The sequence below is a fragment of the Canis lupus genome, chromosome 1 (genome assembly GCF_011100685.1).
Source record: "Canis lupus familiaris isolate Mischka breed German Shepherd chromosome 1, alternate assembly UU_Cfam_GSD_1.0, whole genome shotgun sequence".
Lineage (NCBI taxonomy): Eukaryota > Metazoa > Chordata > Mammalia > Carnivora > Canidae > Canis > Canis lupus.
The window spans coordinates 94,636,860-94,652,791 of record NC_049222.1 but is presented as its reverse complement, the minus strand read 5'-3'; the positions used below and the strand labels follow the sequence as shown (position 1 = coordinate 94,652,791).

General features: G+C 41.3%; 1 protein-coding gene across 1 annotated transcript in view; it reads left to right on the top strand.

The window, feature by feature from the left end:
* Positions 1-13,199, top strand: part of LOC119870232 (translation initiation factor IF-2-like) — a 79,418-nt gene extending 66,219 nt beyond the window's left edge. Inside the window, exon 4 of the mRNA XM_038525509.1 lies at positions 13,026-13,199. Coding sequence (XP_038381437.1) covers positions 13,026-13,143 — 118 coding nt within the window. The 3' untranslated portion in view covers positions 13,144-13,199. The remainder of the gene's footprint in view (positions 1-13,025) is intronic.
* Positions 13,200-15,932: the final 2,733 nt, after the last annotated feature.

The window sequence follows — 15,932 nt, the reverse complement described above, 5'->3', positions numbered from 1 at the left end:
ATAAAACACACAGGACATGGTACTACTGCATTAACCAACTTGTTGTACTTCAAGGGCAATCTGACATTCTTGGCAATATGCCATCTCACCTGGATGCTGTGGTGGCCACGGTCTATGCACCCAGTCTGCTGTACCTACTGAGCATCAGTTGCAAAGGCTCATACGTGAACAAGGGCATCTACTTTCTGATGTCAGGAGCTGTCAGTGCCATAGGAGCTGGGGTATGAAAAGCAGTGAGGACAACCTCATGCTCTTGCAGTGAACCTAAATATGTTTCCTTATATCCTGACTCCTCAAGGGCTTATTCATGATCATCCAACCATCAGCTTCCCGATGTCCAAGTCATGTCCAAACCATGGTGTTCATCCCTTTAGAACAACCCAACCATCAGTGCAGAGGTTTTAATGTGCTCATGAGTGATCAGCCTTGGGTGAACTGGCTGCTGTGCTGTGTTCCTGTTTCCATCCAGATGATGTCAGTGTTGGGCTGAATTGTGACCGTGGTTGGTGTGGTAGACTGCAAGGACTAGATCTTTCTGTACACCAGTCATCAGCAGAATTTAACCTGCTTCCACTCTACAGGCTGCAGGATGACAGAAGCAGGTGCAGGAACATTTACCCTACAGGGCCTAGTAGTACCTGCATTTCTAGAGACAGTGGGCTAAGTAGACAGGGGGTTCCTCTCCTGCCAGTGATCATGCCTTTAGTCACAGTGGGGATTTGAGCCAAAGCAGGGATAGGTCAGTGGAACATATTGTCATGCCACTCACTGACCAGCAGGGAAGTCCTTATCACTTTGGACTATTCTTTAGTGAGAGGCTCTACCTGGAGCAGCACTTTGTCCACTGCTAGGAACAGTTGCTCCTTTAGGTGGTGGGGGTGGGGGTGGGGGTTACCAGCTTTCTGCCCCTTCCAGAGCTGAGACTAAAATCCTAGGGACACTGTTCTGCCACATGGTCAGCCTATATCACCTCTAGTCACAGACACATCTATATCAAATGGTAGCCCTGCTTGAGAGATGCCTAAAGCTATAACCTGCTTCACTAGTAGTTTTGCTTCTCAAAGGTAGGTTCACTGCTCTGATCCCCTGTCCCACATGTGCCCTTTCTTTACCAGGTGGTATAAGGGACAGAGGCACTGTGCCAGGTGGGTAATAAAAGTCACCCAAAGCCCCCAAAGCCCTAGGAATCTTGTACCTTGTTCACATTCATAGCAGTTGGGTAAGTTTGTACCTCATCAATCACAGTTTCTGGGACAACACAGTCTTATCTGACCAGGCAACTCTCAAAAACCTTACTGCAGTCCATGCTGACCTTGAATTTTATGTGGTTCACTGCCCATCCTCACCCTCATAGATGCCCCAGCAAAGCTTGAAGGGTATCTTGCAACAGAAGCAAATCTTCACATTTTAACATTATGTCATCAATATAATGGGTCCACTTCACTGATGTGGGATGCCATCCTCATGTATATGGTGGGGCCATGCAGATAATCTTGGGGAAGCACTTGAAAGGTCTATGTTGCTCCTCCCACGTGAAGGCAAATTGATCCTGTGACTCAGTGGTCACGGGTATACTGGAAAAGGCATTTATTAAGTTCAGCATAGCATGGTACAGTCCTAGGAACATGGCCAAGGTATCTAAGATGGTAGCATTGTTGGTCAAAGCCAACAGATGGGGGGGCACTGCCCTATTCAATTCTCAGTGGCTCACTGTCATCTGCCATGAACCACTTGACTTTTTTATGACCATAGACTATAGTGGGCTATTGAGACTACTATGGGTTGGGCATACAGTAGCCACTTGGTACAGTTCTTGAGTGGTTTCTCTCATCTTCTTCTGCCTCCAGACAATTTATACATTCAATGGTCCCCACTCTGCAGGTATGGCAGGCTTACCAGTTCCCAGTTCCTATTTCCCTCAGTACTGATTTGATGACTTTAGCCAAGAGGCAGAAATCACTGATAAAAGTTTAGAGTTTGACCCTTGGAGGATATCAATGCCCAATATGTCCTCTGTCTTGGAGAGATAGAAACCTTATATTCTCAGTGGAGGTGGGGATGTCATATTTGCAGTGTCCAAGGACCTTCCTGACCATAACTGTCTGCCCTCCCTAACTATCAATGACATTGGGGGGACCAAGGAATCCTCTGAGGGCTACCATGTATTAGAGTACATCCAGCTCTAGTATCTGCCAGAGCTGTCACCCTTTGTTTATTTCTGGAGGACCAGTGAATAGTGAGCTCACCATGAAGCCTCTGGTGGCCTCCAGTGACCTTCCGGAGGCAGTCTTGGCCTGCATCCTAGACCTAGACACGAGAGGCACCCACTCTACTTAGGACTGTATCCTTGAGGCCTTTTCTGGAAGAAATGAGGCATCATGGATAGTAGGAGCATGTGGGGCAAATAGGAACTACTGTTCAGTTTTTAAGGCTTTCCACAGGCTGACCAGCACAGTGTTGGGTTGTTGGGTTGTTGGGTTGTTGCAGAGAAGGGAGGATTCTGCAGCAATGAAGTCAAACCACATTAACTTGTGGATTAGTATTACTGGATGCTTTAGAGCAAACTAGGAGAGCTTTTGACTTTCCAAGCTTTCCCTATGTCCTGGGTCCTCCCCATATCCTATATCCTGTCTGAAATTTGTCCATTTTACCCAGATAAGCAGTAGCTTGCCTGTCTTAAATGTCCCACAACGGAGCTCAGCATGGATACCAGTATCCCACAGCAGGTGCTGTGGGCAGACTGAAGAATCCTGGCCTTCATTCCTGCAGTGAATGTGGCTTAATCAGAGCCTTCAAAGATAGGAATGTAGGTTGCTTGTCTCATTCCCAACTTCCTAAGAATTTGCTGTACCTCTTCTGTAGATTTCCAGCATCCCCCTGCCCAGGGAGGTCCTTCTGCAGGATAGAATGATCCAGTATGTGAGTGAGTACCTTTCTCCCACCCCAGCACAGTGCTGGTGCTGCCAGAGGGCAGAATGTGTGGTGATGTTGCTCATTTTCTGTGCCTCCTTGCCGTGTCAGAAAAATCCATTGGACTCTGTATCCCATAGCTACACTAACCATGCCTGGATATTCCTGGCCTTTTGTTGGAATTTGGCAGCTATACTAATAATCTCAGTAGGGGTATGTTCTCTCATAAATGTTCCTGAATTTGTGGGGGTTGGGGGTGCTACCCACTGGCTGGGGTTGCATTGCTTTGCTTTTGTTCCCTTTGTATTAGGGGTTAGATGGCCTAGGGCATTTGATCTACTTCCTTGTCAATCACAACATCTGGCCCTTTAATCTCCTCACTTCTTTAGGGATCCCACCTCTTAGTGTCACAACTGGGCGTAGCGTCCATGGGATCAGGCCTTAACTGTCAACAGATCTTGTGCTCCTAGTTTTGCAGGGCCACGTGCAAAGGCCCAGTATATCATCTTGCTCTCTCTCCCCCTTGTCTGCAGGCCCTGAAGCCAGCAGAGTGATAGACAATTATATCCTTCCCTAACCTCAGCTCTCCTCCAAATTTCTACCTTTAGCTTCAGCCTCTAATGGATATCAGTAGACAGCCAAACTGCCCACAGGAGAGGGAGCCCACCGCACAGCCATGCGGTTCCCTTCTCTGCTGCAGTGCACTTGGCACAGTTCCTCCAACAAGTGCATTAGAATGGCTGGTATTTTCAGGTTGTCCTTACACTCACGCAGTCATCCACAGCTATGGGACATGTGGGCCACCGCTCCAACACAGAGATCCCTGACTAGTTGGGACTTCTCCCGCAGATGCCTCTTTGCCAAAGCCCATGTCTTCTGTCCCATCTCTGGCTCACCAATCTTGGGTTGAGGCTCCTCAGGAGCTTGTCAGTTATGATCTGAAACTAGCCCCCATACTCAGAGGACAGGGAGAAGCTGAAGAAAGAGGCAGCCACTCCAGATTGGAAGGTGGCAGGTTTAGTTAGCAATGGAACTTATATACTGGGTTTGTCTTGGGCAGCAGGAAGATGAGTGTATCTCTAACTGGCCTGCCACATCTTAAGGTTTATATAGAGGCCTTACCTGGGATCAGCCATATATACCATCCAGATGGTATCAACACATCACTATCTCAGGGCCATAGACTAGGAGTGACATCCTGGAGCAGGGACGGCAAGCGGCACCCACATTCCAAGGGCAGGGGATGCATGAGGAGCCTATGATCACCCAGGTCTGGTTCCAGTGATCACACCCTCTAGACAAATTCCTCTAACAGTGGCGATGGATTAAACAGTGCAAACTGGGAGTGTAGTAAATCATCAATTTTTTTGCCTGTTAATGTTTAAAAGTATAATTGTACAGATTCAGCAGCTGCTCTTCTACAATAAAATGCAGCCCACAAAGTAATTCAGAAATTAAATCATGGTTATTTTCACAGAATCTCCACCACCAGTCCAATGCTGCATCGATTTCAGTAAGATGAGGGGAAAGTACAGAAGTCAGTGCCCAGTTGTCTTGGTTTTTCAGGTGGGTTATAATACCAAGATCCAGTTAGCAGTCAGGCCAATCTTATCCTCCAATTCAGTATGTAATAGTGGGTGTTGTTCATCAGCCTCGTTGATCCTTGTGGAGACTGAAGTGAAGGTTTCCACTGCTTCATCAACTTCTCTAAGTATCTGGTTTCTTAGGTGGTTGAGGGTTTCCCAGTGAGCCAATGGTGCTGATAGCAAAGGGTGGGGTGGGAAGGCTGGCCTTGGTGATGCTAAGGGTGTTGGTAATGCTGATGAGGCCTCAGTTGCAATAAGGTGACCAGGATGGTGGTCCATAGAGGATGTAGAGGATGTCACAGACAATGGAGTTGTATCTGGTGGTCCAGAAAGGTGTCATTCCAATTCATAACAGTGGTACAACTTCTATTTCTGGAGCTGTTGGAAGAGTATCCATGGCTGCAGTGAATGTGGTGTTCAGTAGTGACAAAACAGCAAGAGACTGTGGCTAGCAAGTGGTTTCATAGAGAGAGTGTCCTGTATGTTTTTAATTCTCTTATTATTCTTGCCAGTCAAGGAAACCTATACTTATTATGGCCATGAGTGCTGATATTGACTCAGGCATACCTACCTTGCATCGTGCTAGGCTAAATGTTAAACATGTAGTGTTGATATAATAAAAGACGGTGTTCTTGATGCCTGAAATTTTTATAGAACCATCATATTATTTTCCATTATCTCACTTGGTCACCCACTTGGGTTTATTGATGTTGGGTGCTATAGTTTTCCCAGTACTATATATATATCTGTTTTTAATTAATATGTTTCCTTTAATTTAGATTCTAGCATATTGTTAATGCTCCTTATTATCTCTATAGGTGTCTGCACTGTTTATTCAACAGAGGTTATTCCATCCTTCCTATATCTAGGTTTACAGATCTTACAGCCTCCCAGATTGTTTTAGTATAAGCTTTCATATCCAGATTGTTAGTAAGAAACCTAGCTAGAATTTTGTGTGAGCAAGCCACTCTACCTTTCAGTTCAACCAGAGGCGTTGGGTAAGTGGAAGTTCCACATTATGCCTTGTTCCTCAGCCCATCCTTGTATTCCCTTCCCTATGAAGTGGGTGCCCTGATCTGATCTGATCTGATATGATAGTTAGGATGCCATATCAAGCAATCCAGCTTTCTAATTCTCTGGTGTTGGTTTTTTAAAATCATTTTTCTGACAAGGATAGGGGAATCCTATTCCTGACCATGTATCTACAATGGTGCATGCATACAGTTTATTCTCTGATATAGACAAGGGTTTGTTAAAACCAACTTGTATGATTTGGAAGAGTGTCAGCTTTGACCTATCTGGAGTATTTGTTAATGACCTTCAACCTTTAACTTTGGCAGTTCTCACAATACTTTATTTGAGAGTGGAGGTGTTTGGTAAGGATATAGATGCTCTTTGCCTCTAGCCATGCTCTCCTCATATGTTTACCAGCAGAACCTGTTTGGTGCCATGCAGGTGCCCATGCAATGGCCCTGTCAATTTTCATAGCATTTAGGTTTCATGTTCCATTGAACTTCTTGTTTGTGTATGTATGGTTGTGTGTTGAGTTGCTTTCCTCCTTAGCCATAAATCATTGTATTTTTTAAGACCAACTCCGGGAATCTCTGCCTTATTCATTTTCCTAGTGGGTTTTGTCTACCTGGTTATTAAGTCTGATTAGTTTAGAGGAGAAGCGTCCTTCTGATGTGCAGAGAAATATGTGATGAGGATAGAGATGTGAGCCAGGGCTCTTGTCTGCCATATGTCTTAACTTGTATGTTCTTCTCTTATTTTTCAGTCATTTTCCTACCATGTTCCTGACCAACACTAGCTATTGTCTATGAATCTGAGCAAAGCTAAGCCTCATTCTGATTTTCCTTAATAGATTCTTCAGTTGCCAATTTCATGGCTCTTTGTTCAGTGTATTATGCTGATCCTCATTAGGATTAGACCATCAATAGTTTTCTCTGACTGGCTAATTGCACTTGGCATTATACTCTGTAGATCCATCTGTGTTGTTGCAAATGGCAAGATTTCATTTTTTGTGGCTGAATAATATTCCTATATATTCCTATATATGTATATATATGAATAATATATATGTGATATTATATATAACAATGATATATATATGATATGATAATATCATATCTTCTTTATCCATTCATCTCTCAGTGGACAGTTGGGCTGCTTCTGTAGCTTGGCTATTGTAAATAATGTTGCAATGAACATAAGGGTGCATATATCCCTTTGAATTAGTGTTTTTGCATTCTTTGGGTAAATGCCCAGTAGTGCAATTACTGGATAGTAGAGTATTTCTAACTTTCTGAGAAACCTCTGTACTGTTTTCTACAGTGGCAGCAAAAGTTTTCATTCCCACCAACAGTGCAAGAAAGTTCCTATTTCTCCACATTTTTGCTCACAATTGTTGGCAAAAAATTGTTTCTTGAAGGAGAGTGAGAGAGCACAAGTGATGGAAGCGGCAGAGGGAGAGGTAGGAGCAGACTGCCTGCTGAGCAGGTGCCTGAAGCAGGGCTCGAACCCAGGACCCCAAGGTATGACTCAAGCTGAAGGCAGAGGCTTAATTGAATGAACCACCCAACTCCCCTTGAGTTTCTTATTTTAGCCATTCTAACAGGTCTGAGGTGATATCTCCTTGTGATTTTGATTTGTATTTCTCTCATAATGAGTGATGTTGAGCATCTTTTCATGTGTCTGCTGGCCATCTGTATGTATTCTTTGGAGAAATGTCTGTTCATATCTTCTATTTTTTTAAGAGTTATTCATTTATTCATGAGAGACAGAGAGAGAGAGAGGCAGAGACACAGACAGAGGGAGAAGCAGGCTCCATGAAGGGAGCCCGATGTGGGACTCAATTCTGGGACTACAGGATCACGCCCTGAGCCAAAGGCAGACACTTAGCCTCTGAGAGCAGAAGGTGTCCCACTTCTGCTCATTTTTAAATTGGCTTATTTGGCATTTTTTTATGTTGACTTGTATAAGTTCTTTATATATTTTGGATACTAATCCTTTATCAGATATTTCATTTGCAAATATCTTCTCTCACTAGGTTGTCATTTAGCTTTGCTGGTTGTTTCCTTTATTGTATAGAAGTTTTTTTGTTTTTGTTTTTGTTTTTTAGAAGCTTTTTATTTTGACGTAATCCCAATAGTGAATTTTTCCTTTTGTTTCGTTATATTTTGTTTTTTGTTTTTGTTTTTGTTTTTGTTTATGTTTTTTGCCTCCGGAAACCTGTCTAGAAAGATGCTGCTATGGCCAATGTCAGAGAAATTATTGCTTGTCTGTCCTTTCTTCTAGGATGTTTTTTCTTTTCTTTTCTCTCTTTTTTTTTCTTTTTCTTTCTTTCTTTTTTTTTTTAGAGAGAGAGAGAGAAGAGAGAGAGAGAAAGGGGCATGCACATGAGTGAGGGTAGGAAGTGGGCAGATGGATAAAGAAAGAGAATCTCAAGCAGGCTCCATGCCCAGTATGGAGCCCAATGCAGGACTTGATCTCACGACCCTGAGATCATAACCCAAGCTGAAATCAAGAGTCAGAGACTTAACCAACTGAGCCACCAGGTGCCCCTCTTATAGGATTTTTATGGTTTTATGTCTCATATTTAGATCCTTAATCCATCTTGATTTTATTTCTGTATATGGTATAAGAAAGTGGTCTGTTAGCTGTTATAGCTGTCTAGTTTTCCCAACACCATTTGTTGAAGAGACTATCTTTTTCCCATTGCATGTTCTAGACTCCTTTGTCAAAAGTAAATTGATCATATAATTGAGGGTACATTTCTGGGCTTTCTATTCTGTTCTATTGATCTATGTGTCTACATTTGTGCTGGTACCATACTGTTTTGATTACCACAGCTTTGTAATATAACCTGAAGTCTGGAATTGTAATGCCTTCAGCTTTGCTTTTCTTTTTCAAGACTGCTTTGGCTATTTGGATTTTTTGTGGTTCCATACAAATTTTAAGACTGCTTATTCTAGTTCTATGGAAAATGTTATTGATATTTTGATGGGAATTGCATTAAATCTGTAGATTGCTTTGAGTAGTGTAGATATTTTAATATTTGTTCTTCCAATCTATGAGAATGGCATATATTTCCGTTTCTTTTCTTTCATCATTGTTTTTGTTTATGGTGAAAAAATTTATATTTAGATTTATAGCCAGCTGGACTCAGTCTAGATGATCCCAATTTTGTTGGCAACATCCAAAGCATCATGGTCAGGAGCCAGCCAAACATATGCTTTCTTCTCTCCATCAGGCCTGATCAAGGTGCTGACCTTGGCCACATCAATGTCATAGAGCTTCTTCACAGCCTGTTTGATCTGGTGCTTATTGGCCTTGACATCCACAATGAACACAAGTGTGTTGTTGTCTTCTATTTTCTTCATGGCTGACTCAGTAGTCAGGGGGAACTTGATGATGGCATAGTGATCAAGCTTGTGTCTCCTGGGGGCACTCTTTCGAGGATATTTGGGCTGCCTTCAGAAAGCTTTCTTAGCTTTCAAAGCCTTTGCTTTGGCTTCGGCTTTGGGAGGGGCAGGGGCTTCCTTCTTCACTTTTGGCGCCATCTTCCTCATCATTGTATTCGGAGTATAGTTCTTTCACCTCTTTGATTACGTTTATTCCTAGGTATTTTATTATTTTTGGTACAACTATAAATAGGGTTGTTTTCTTCATTTTGCTTCCTGCTGCTTCATTATTAGTGTAGAAAAATGCAATGGATTTCTGCACATTGATTCATTACAACTGTAATGAATTCATTTATAGTATTTATCAAGACTTATTTCCTCAGTAGTTCTTATTAAGTCAATCAGTTCTACATTTCTGTCTTCTGCAAATATTGTAAATAATGTTGTTCTGTCCTGTGAGGGCTCAGGATTTAAACTTTTAAAAACTTTTTCTTTTGCTATTGCATGTAATGATGAGGGTATCTTTCCTCTATCATAAATCATAATTTATAGTCCTAATTTTATTTTTATATAAGTAGATCCTCCTGCAGTTTTCCTTTTTTTAAGTAAAGTTTTTTTTTTTAAGATTTTGTTTACTCATGAGAGACACACAAAGAGAGAGAGGCAGAGACACAGGCAGAGGGAGAAGCAGGCTCCATGCAGGGAGCCCAATGAGGGACTCAATCCCAGGACTCCAGGATCATGCCCTGAGCTGAAGGCAGGCGCTAAACCACTGAGCCACCCAGGGATCCCCCTCCTGCAGTTTTCCATGGAGATAATGTAAGGATTATATATTAGGTATAAGCCATCCTAATTTCCAGTTTGCTGCTACCAAGTAAAAAATGTTCCTAAATAGTGTTATTTTCTCCAAATGCTGTAAGATGGTAAGTTTTAGCATCAGTGGTAATGGACTTGAATTGCACAATCTCTGCTCCTGGAGGATCAGATTTTTTTCCTCCTTTGGTTGATAAATCTAATAGCCATTCAGTTTCTGTGTCTACATCAGTTTTTGTCATTGGTTTTTTAGTGTAAGTTCTCACTTCAGTGACATTGATTCCATATTACTATTTGTTGTAGTTTTGTCTACTAGCATACCTCAGAGATGTTATGAGTTTGGTTCCAGACCACTTTGAATAAATAATACTATTTATTTGAATATTTAAATACATAATAATAATATTTATGCAATTATAGTAAATCTAGTCAAATGAATTTTTGGTTTCTCAGTGCACATGTAGATACTCTTTTAGTAACATCAAAGATCACAGATGAAAGATCACCATAACAAATACAGTAAAATGGAAAAGTTAGAGATGTGAGAATTACCAAAACGTGACAAAGACATGAATTGAAAAAATACTGTTGGAAAAATGGTGCCCATAGCCTTGGTAATTCAGGGTTACCACAAAACTTCAATTTGTAAAGAGAGAGAGAGAGACAGACAGACAGACAGACAGACCTAGCTCTGTGATTTACATATCTGTGAGACAATAAAAAGAGGCATGTCTGTAGTTATCTGTGTTTCACATTTACGTCTATGTTCCATTTTAAATTAATTTTGTGGATGGTGTAAAGTTCTGTGTCTAGATTCACTTTTTTTGAATATGGATGTCTTGTTGCCCCAGCACCATTTATGGAAAGGTCTTTGTTGTGTTGTTTTTACTCCTTTATCAAAGATCAATTGACTATATTCATATGAGTCATTTTCTGGGCTTTCTGTTCTTTTCCACTGATCTGTCTGTTCTTTCAGCAGTACCCCACTATCTCAACCACTGTAAGTTTATACTAAGTCTTGAAGTCAGGTTCCTACTATCAGTCCTATAACTTAGTTCTTCTTCTATAGAGTTGGCCATTCTGGATATTTTACCTCTCCGTGAAAACTCTAGAATCTGTTGATATCCATATAATAACTTGCTGAGAATTTGATTTTTTTAATCTATTTGTATTAGTTAGGACTTTCTCTCTACTAAGTCAATTATCATCACTTATCCACTTTCTGTCTTCCAGATTGTTGACATCTCTCATTATGATGTTGAAAACAGTAATAAGAGGAGACATCTTTGCCTTATTCCTGTTCATGTTGAGAAAATTTTGAATTTCTCACCATTAAGTATAATGTTAGCTGTACGTTTTTATAGATAGTCTTTATTAAGTTGAGGAAGTCCCCTTCTAATTCTAGATTGCTGAGTTTTTATCATAAATTGGTGTTGTATTTTGTCAAATGTTTTATCTGCATCTAGTGCCTTGGAACAGGGCAATTGTCAGGAGAAGCTGAGTCATGCTAGCTGGCAGTTGGCAATATAAGACATCTGCCCTAGCCCACACAAATGTGCATCTTCCCCCTGAAGGTAGTGCAGAGGAGGCTGGACTGCCTGGCCAGGAGAAGCCTATCTAGCTTTCTGGGTACCTTTCATGAAGAGATATTTGGGAGCCTTGATAACTGCTAAGCCCCATCAAATAGCCAGTTGAAATAGTGGCTGACTTTTTACTAGTTTAAAGCTAACACCTCAGAATGACTGTTAGGGTTGCTTCCCCTACCCTGGAGGCTGTGCAGGTAAATGGGACTGGCCTGAGCTGCACAGTCCTGCTGTGCTCCGGTTTCCTAAGGTTGGCTGATGGGGTATGTTTTTCACATACTTGCATCAATAGTTCAGGGAAGCCAGGGACCTATTAAAGTACAAGTCTCAGTGGAAGCTTGGTCATGGGACCAAGCTGTTGGCAGTACAGTGCATCTGCCTATTTCAGGCTCTTACCTATACAAATATGCCTATTTCCCATGAAGGCAGAACTGATAGGAACCGTACTGCCTTGCCAATGTGTCCTCCAAGAAGAGACACCTGAGAACCTTGATTGCTTGAGAAGCCAGGAACCCCATCAGTCCTGGGGATTTACTGTTGACAGTTTAAAGCTGCTCAGAAAGATTTTTCTGAGGATAAGCTATCTCCTCTTTGGAGGCTATATAGCTGGTGGGAACTGGTTCCACAGGCCTGGAGTGTCCAGGCTGCCAAGGTTGGCTGACAAAGTATGTAGTGTGTGAGCCACTCAGATTCATTTAAGGGACCTAAAAGAGGGCAAGTGTCAAGAGAGGCCAGGATACAGGAGGGGGGCAATTGTGGTTCCAGGGTATCTGGATAATTCTAAGCCCTAACCTACACAAATGTTCATGTGGGGGCCAAGAGCAGGATACCCTAAAATGTACCATATTAATATATTGATTATTTTGTTTTTGTTTTTTTAAATATTTTATTTATCCATTCATTAGAGACAGAGAGAGGCAGAGACACAGGCAGAGGGAGAAGCAGGCTCCCTGTGGGGAGCCCAACATGGGACTCGATCCCTGGACCTCAGGATCATGCCCTGAGCCAAAGACAGATGCTCAATTGTTGAGCCACCCAGTCGTCCCTATATTGATTATTTTAAATTAAACTTAAGAAACAGCCAGTGCAAAAAGACTCTGTGCCCCCTTGGTCTCCAGAAAGCAAGAAATAAGTCTCATGTGACATGTACCCTCCCTGTACCAGGAGGTAGGCAGACATTCTTACCTCCAGAGATATGGCATGCAGAACTGAGGAGGCTATATGTACAAACCTTGTTACTTTCACTAATGTATTACCCCAACCCAAATTCAGTTGATATTTCTTTATTAATGTAAATTTCCAAGCATAAGTTTTCTCTGTCCCATCAATTCCTCAAAGGTTTAGTGTTTGTCTAAAGAATATAGGGGCACCTGGGTATAGTTGTTTAAGTGTCTGACCCTTGGTCTCAGCTCAGTCATGATCTCAGGGTCATGAGATTGAGCCCCACATCAGGATCTGTACTCAGCAGAAAGTCTGCTCCAGATTCTCTCTCCCTCTCCCTCTGCCCCTTCACTTCATTCTCATGTGCGCTCTCTCTCTCTCTCTCTCTCTCTCTCTCTCTCTTTCTCTTAAATAAATATTTAAAAAAAAATAGAGTATAAGTACTGCCTGCCTTGACCATTTCTTTGGGTCTCACCTTCAATCCTAGGCTTCCCTGTGCATGTACTTAAAATTTGGTGGAGGAAGGATTTTCCTCTGGTTAATTTGTCTTATGTCAATTCAATTTTTAGACTAACAAGAAGAACTTTGAAGAGTAGAGAGAAAATGTCCTCCCCAACTGTTGACATAGTCAGCAGGATAAACTTTGACTGGACACTGAGAGACCTGGGACATCTGACAAGCAGCTAGATGAATGTAAGAAGCCTCTCAGAACTAAGCCTGCAGGTTTAATGGAACCAAGAGTGGTGAGAGACCTTTTTCATTCACTTTCTAAATTTAGACAAGCTGGAGAAAAGTTTGTAGAACGAGCTTGGGCTTTGTGACTCAGTAGATTTGGTACTTACTCTTGGTATGACTCATCCACTTCCTCCCAGAGATGGTCACTGTGTTGTCTTTGTGTATTTGTCATAAGAAGGAATTACTATAAGAGGGAAATAAAGGCAGGTACATGACCTATAAACCTGCTGTTCAGGCCAGCCTCACAGACTGGTGAGTTCACAGTTCTGACCCGTGTCTCTTTACACAAACTACTTTTTCTCTACAAGATTTACAGAGAGCACTCTGGCCTAATCTCTAGGCCAAAGTATACAGCTTTGCTATGCAAATGGTAAAAGCTAGGAAATGGATTTGCAGAGGCTGTCCTGTACTATTCCTTCTACCTTCCAGGGCTGTTATGATTCTCTGCCAGCCTCAGGCAGTCCTGTGCAAGGTCTTCTGCAGATGTATCCTAAACCACCCACAACCACACTCCTCCCCATATTAAAGGTCATGGCCCAGGACAGCAGCAGATCTTTTAAATTATAAAGGCCTTTTTACCTCCACTTTCAGAAGATCCCACCAAATGTAAAGAGAAATGAAAAAGATTAGTGACAATTTACAACCCCAGCTCCTGTAGAGGAAACAGATGACCAAATTCTTCCTAGGCCTTCCTACAAATGATCAGCTAAAGGCCAATATCCAGGTGCTGATAGAAGCCAAGGCTGAATTTTGAACTCAGAAAGAAAGCTTTGTTAAAAATGCTTTATACAGACTTTACGAAGGCATAAATGTTAAGATTCCTCATGTTGGTTGGCATTCTCCCTGATATAAAGAAGCAAGTTAATTTAGAAAGTCAGGTCAGTCCCTTGACTTTCATGCTGATATCCAGTTCTTTGGGGGGAATTAGAAACAATTATCTTTGTCTTATAAACCCCTACTAAACCAGAAATGCAAATCTAGAAACAAATCAAAGCCTACTTATCATTTTTTTTTTGAAGATTTTTATTTATTCATGAGAGACACAGAGAGAGAGGCAGAGACATAGGCAGAGGGACAAGCAGGCTCCCCATGGGGAGCCTGATGTGGGGCTCTATTCCAGGACCCCAGGATCATGACCTGAGCCAAAGGCGGACCCTCAACCACTGAGCCACCCAGGTGTCCCAAAGCCTACCTATGTTTAACAATCCTTCAAATTCACTTATTCCTCTCAAAATGCTTGTAGGTAAAAAAAAAAAAAAAAAAGAATACTTATAGGTATTATAAAAAAAAAAAAAATGAGGATATTGAAGCAAAATTGCCCTGTGCTGAAGAAAAGGAAGAATAATTTTAAGTAGCAATTACCTTGAAACACTTAGGGGTACCAAAATTAATGTGTAATGATATTGCCAAAATTAATGTGCAAAAGAGCTCTATTTATTGGCTTAAAGAAAATTAAGCACCTACATAAATTTAGTAATCATAAAAATTCTCAAAAACAAAATAGAAACTAAATCCAAATGAGTTTTAGGTTCCTATGATCTGGGAAAATATTTTAGGTTTTGGGTTTTTTCCCAAATTTTTATTTAAATTCTAGTTAATATACAGTGCAATATGGGTTTCAGGAGTAGAATTCAGTGATTCATCACTTACATACAGCACCTAGTGCTCATCATAACACGTGCCCTCCTTAATACCCATCATCCATCTAGCCTATCTCTCACCCACTTCCTCCATCAACCCCGAGTTCTCTGTCTTTAAGAGTCTCTTCTGCTTTGTTTCTTTCTCTCTCTCTTTTAGCGCCCTCTGCTATGTTTATCTGTTTGTTTCTTAAATTCCACATATGAGTGAAATCATACGATAATTGTCTTTATCTGACTTATTTCACTTCACATAATACACTCTAACTCCATCCACGTCATCGCAAATGGCAAGATTTCATTCTTTTGGATGGTTGAATAATATTCCATTGTGATACACACAGATATTCATATATATCTATACATCACATGTATATACACACACACACACCCTTAATCACACTCATATCACATCTTCTTTATCCATTCATCAGTCAATGGACATTTGGGCTCTCTCCATAATTCAGCTATCGATAATGCTGCTATAAACATTGGGGTGCATGTGCCCCTTCAAATCTGTATTTTTGTATCCTTTGGGTAAATACCTAGTAGTCCAATTGCTGGATTGTAGAGTAGCTCTATTTTTAACTTTTTGAGGAACCTCCATTCTGTTCTCTAGAGTGGCTGTGCCAATTTGCATTCCCACCAATAGTGCAAGAGAGCTCCCCTTTCTCCTCGTCCTTGCCAAAACCTGCTGTTTCTTGTATTGTTAATTTTAGCCATTCTGGCACGTGTGAGGTGGTATCTCACTGTGGCTTTCATTTGAAATTCCCTGATGAAAAATATTTTGATATTAAAACTAATTTAAGACCATTGGTTTAATTAAAATGAAGTTTTCAGTCTTAAAATTTTAGAGTTATCAGTCTTACAATTAAAACTTGTATTTTTCCTAGGTTTAGTATAAGCCAAGTAAGTTCATAATTACATAGGTTACAAAATTTTCAGCACCAACCAAAAAAATAGCTTGGGGCAGTGGCTGACTTTGTCAGGTAGCTCATGCACTTTTTGTGGATAGTCTAAAAGTACTTGTTAAGAATATATAAGTCGAGGGGATCCCTGGGTGGCTCAGTGGTTTAGCGGCTGCCTTCAGCCCAGGGTGTGATC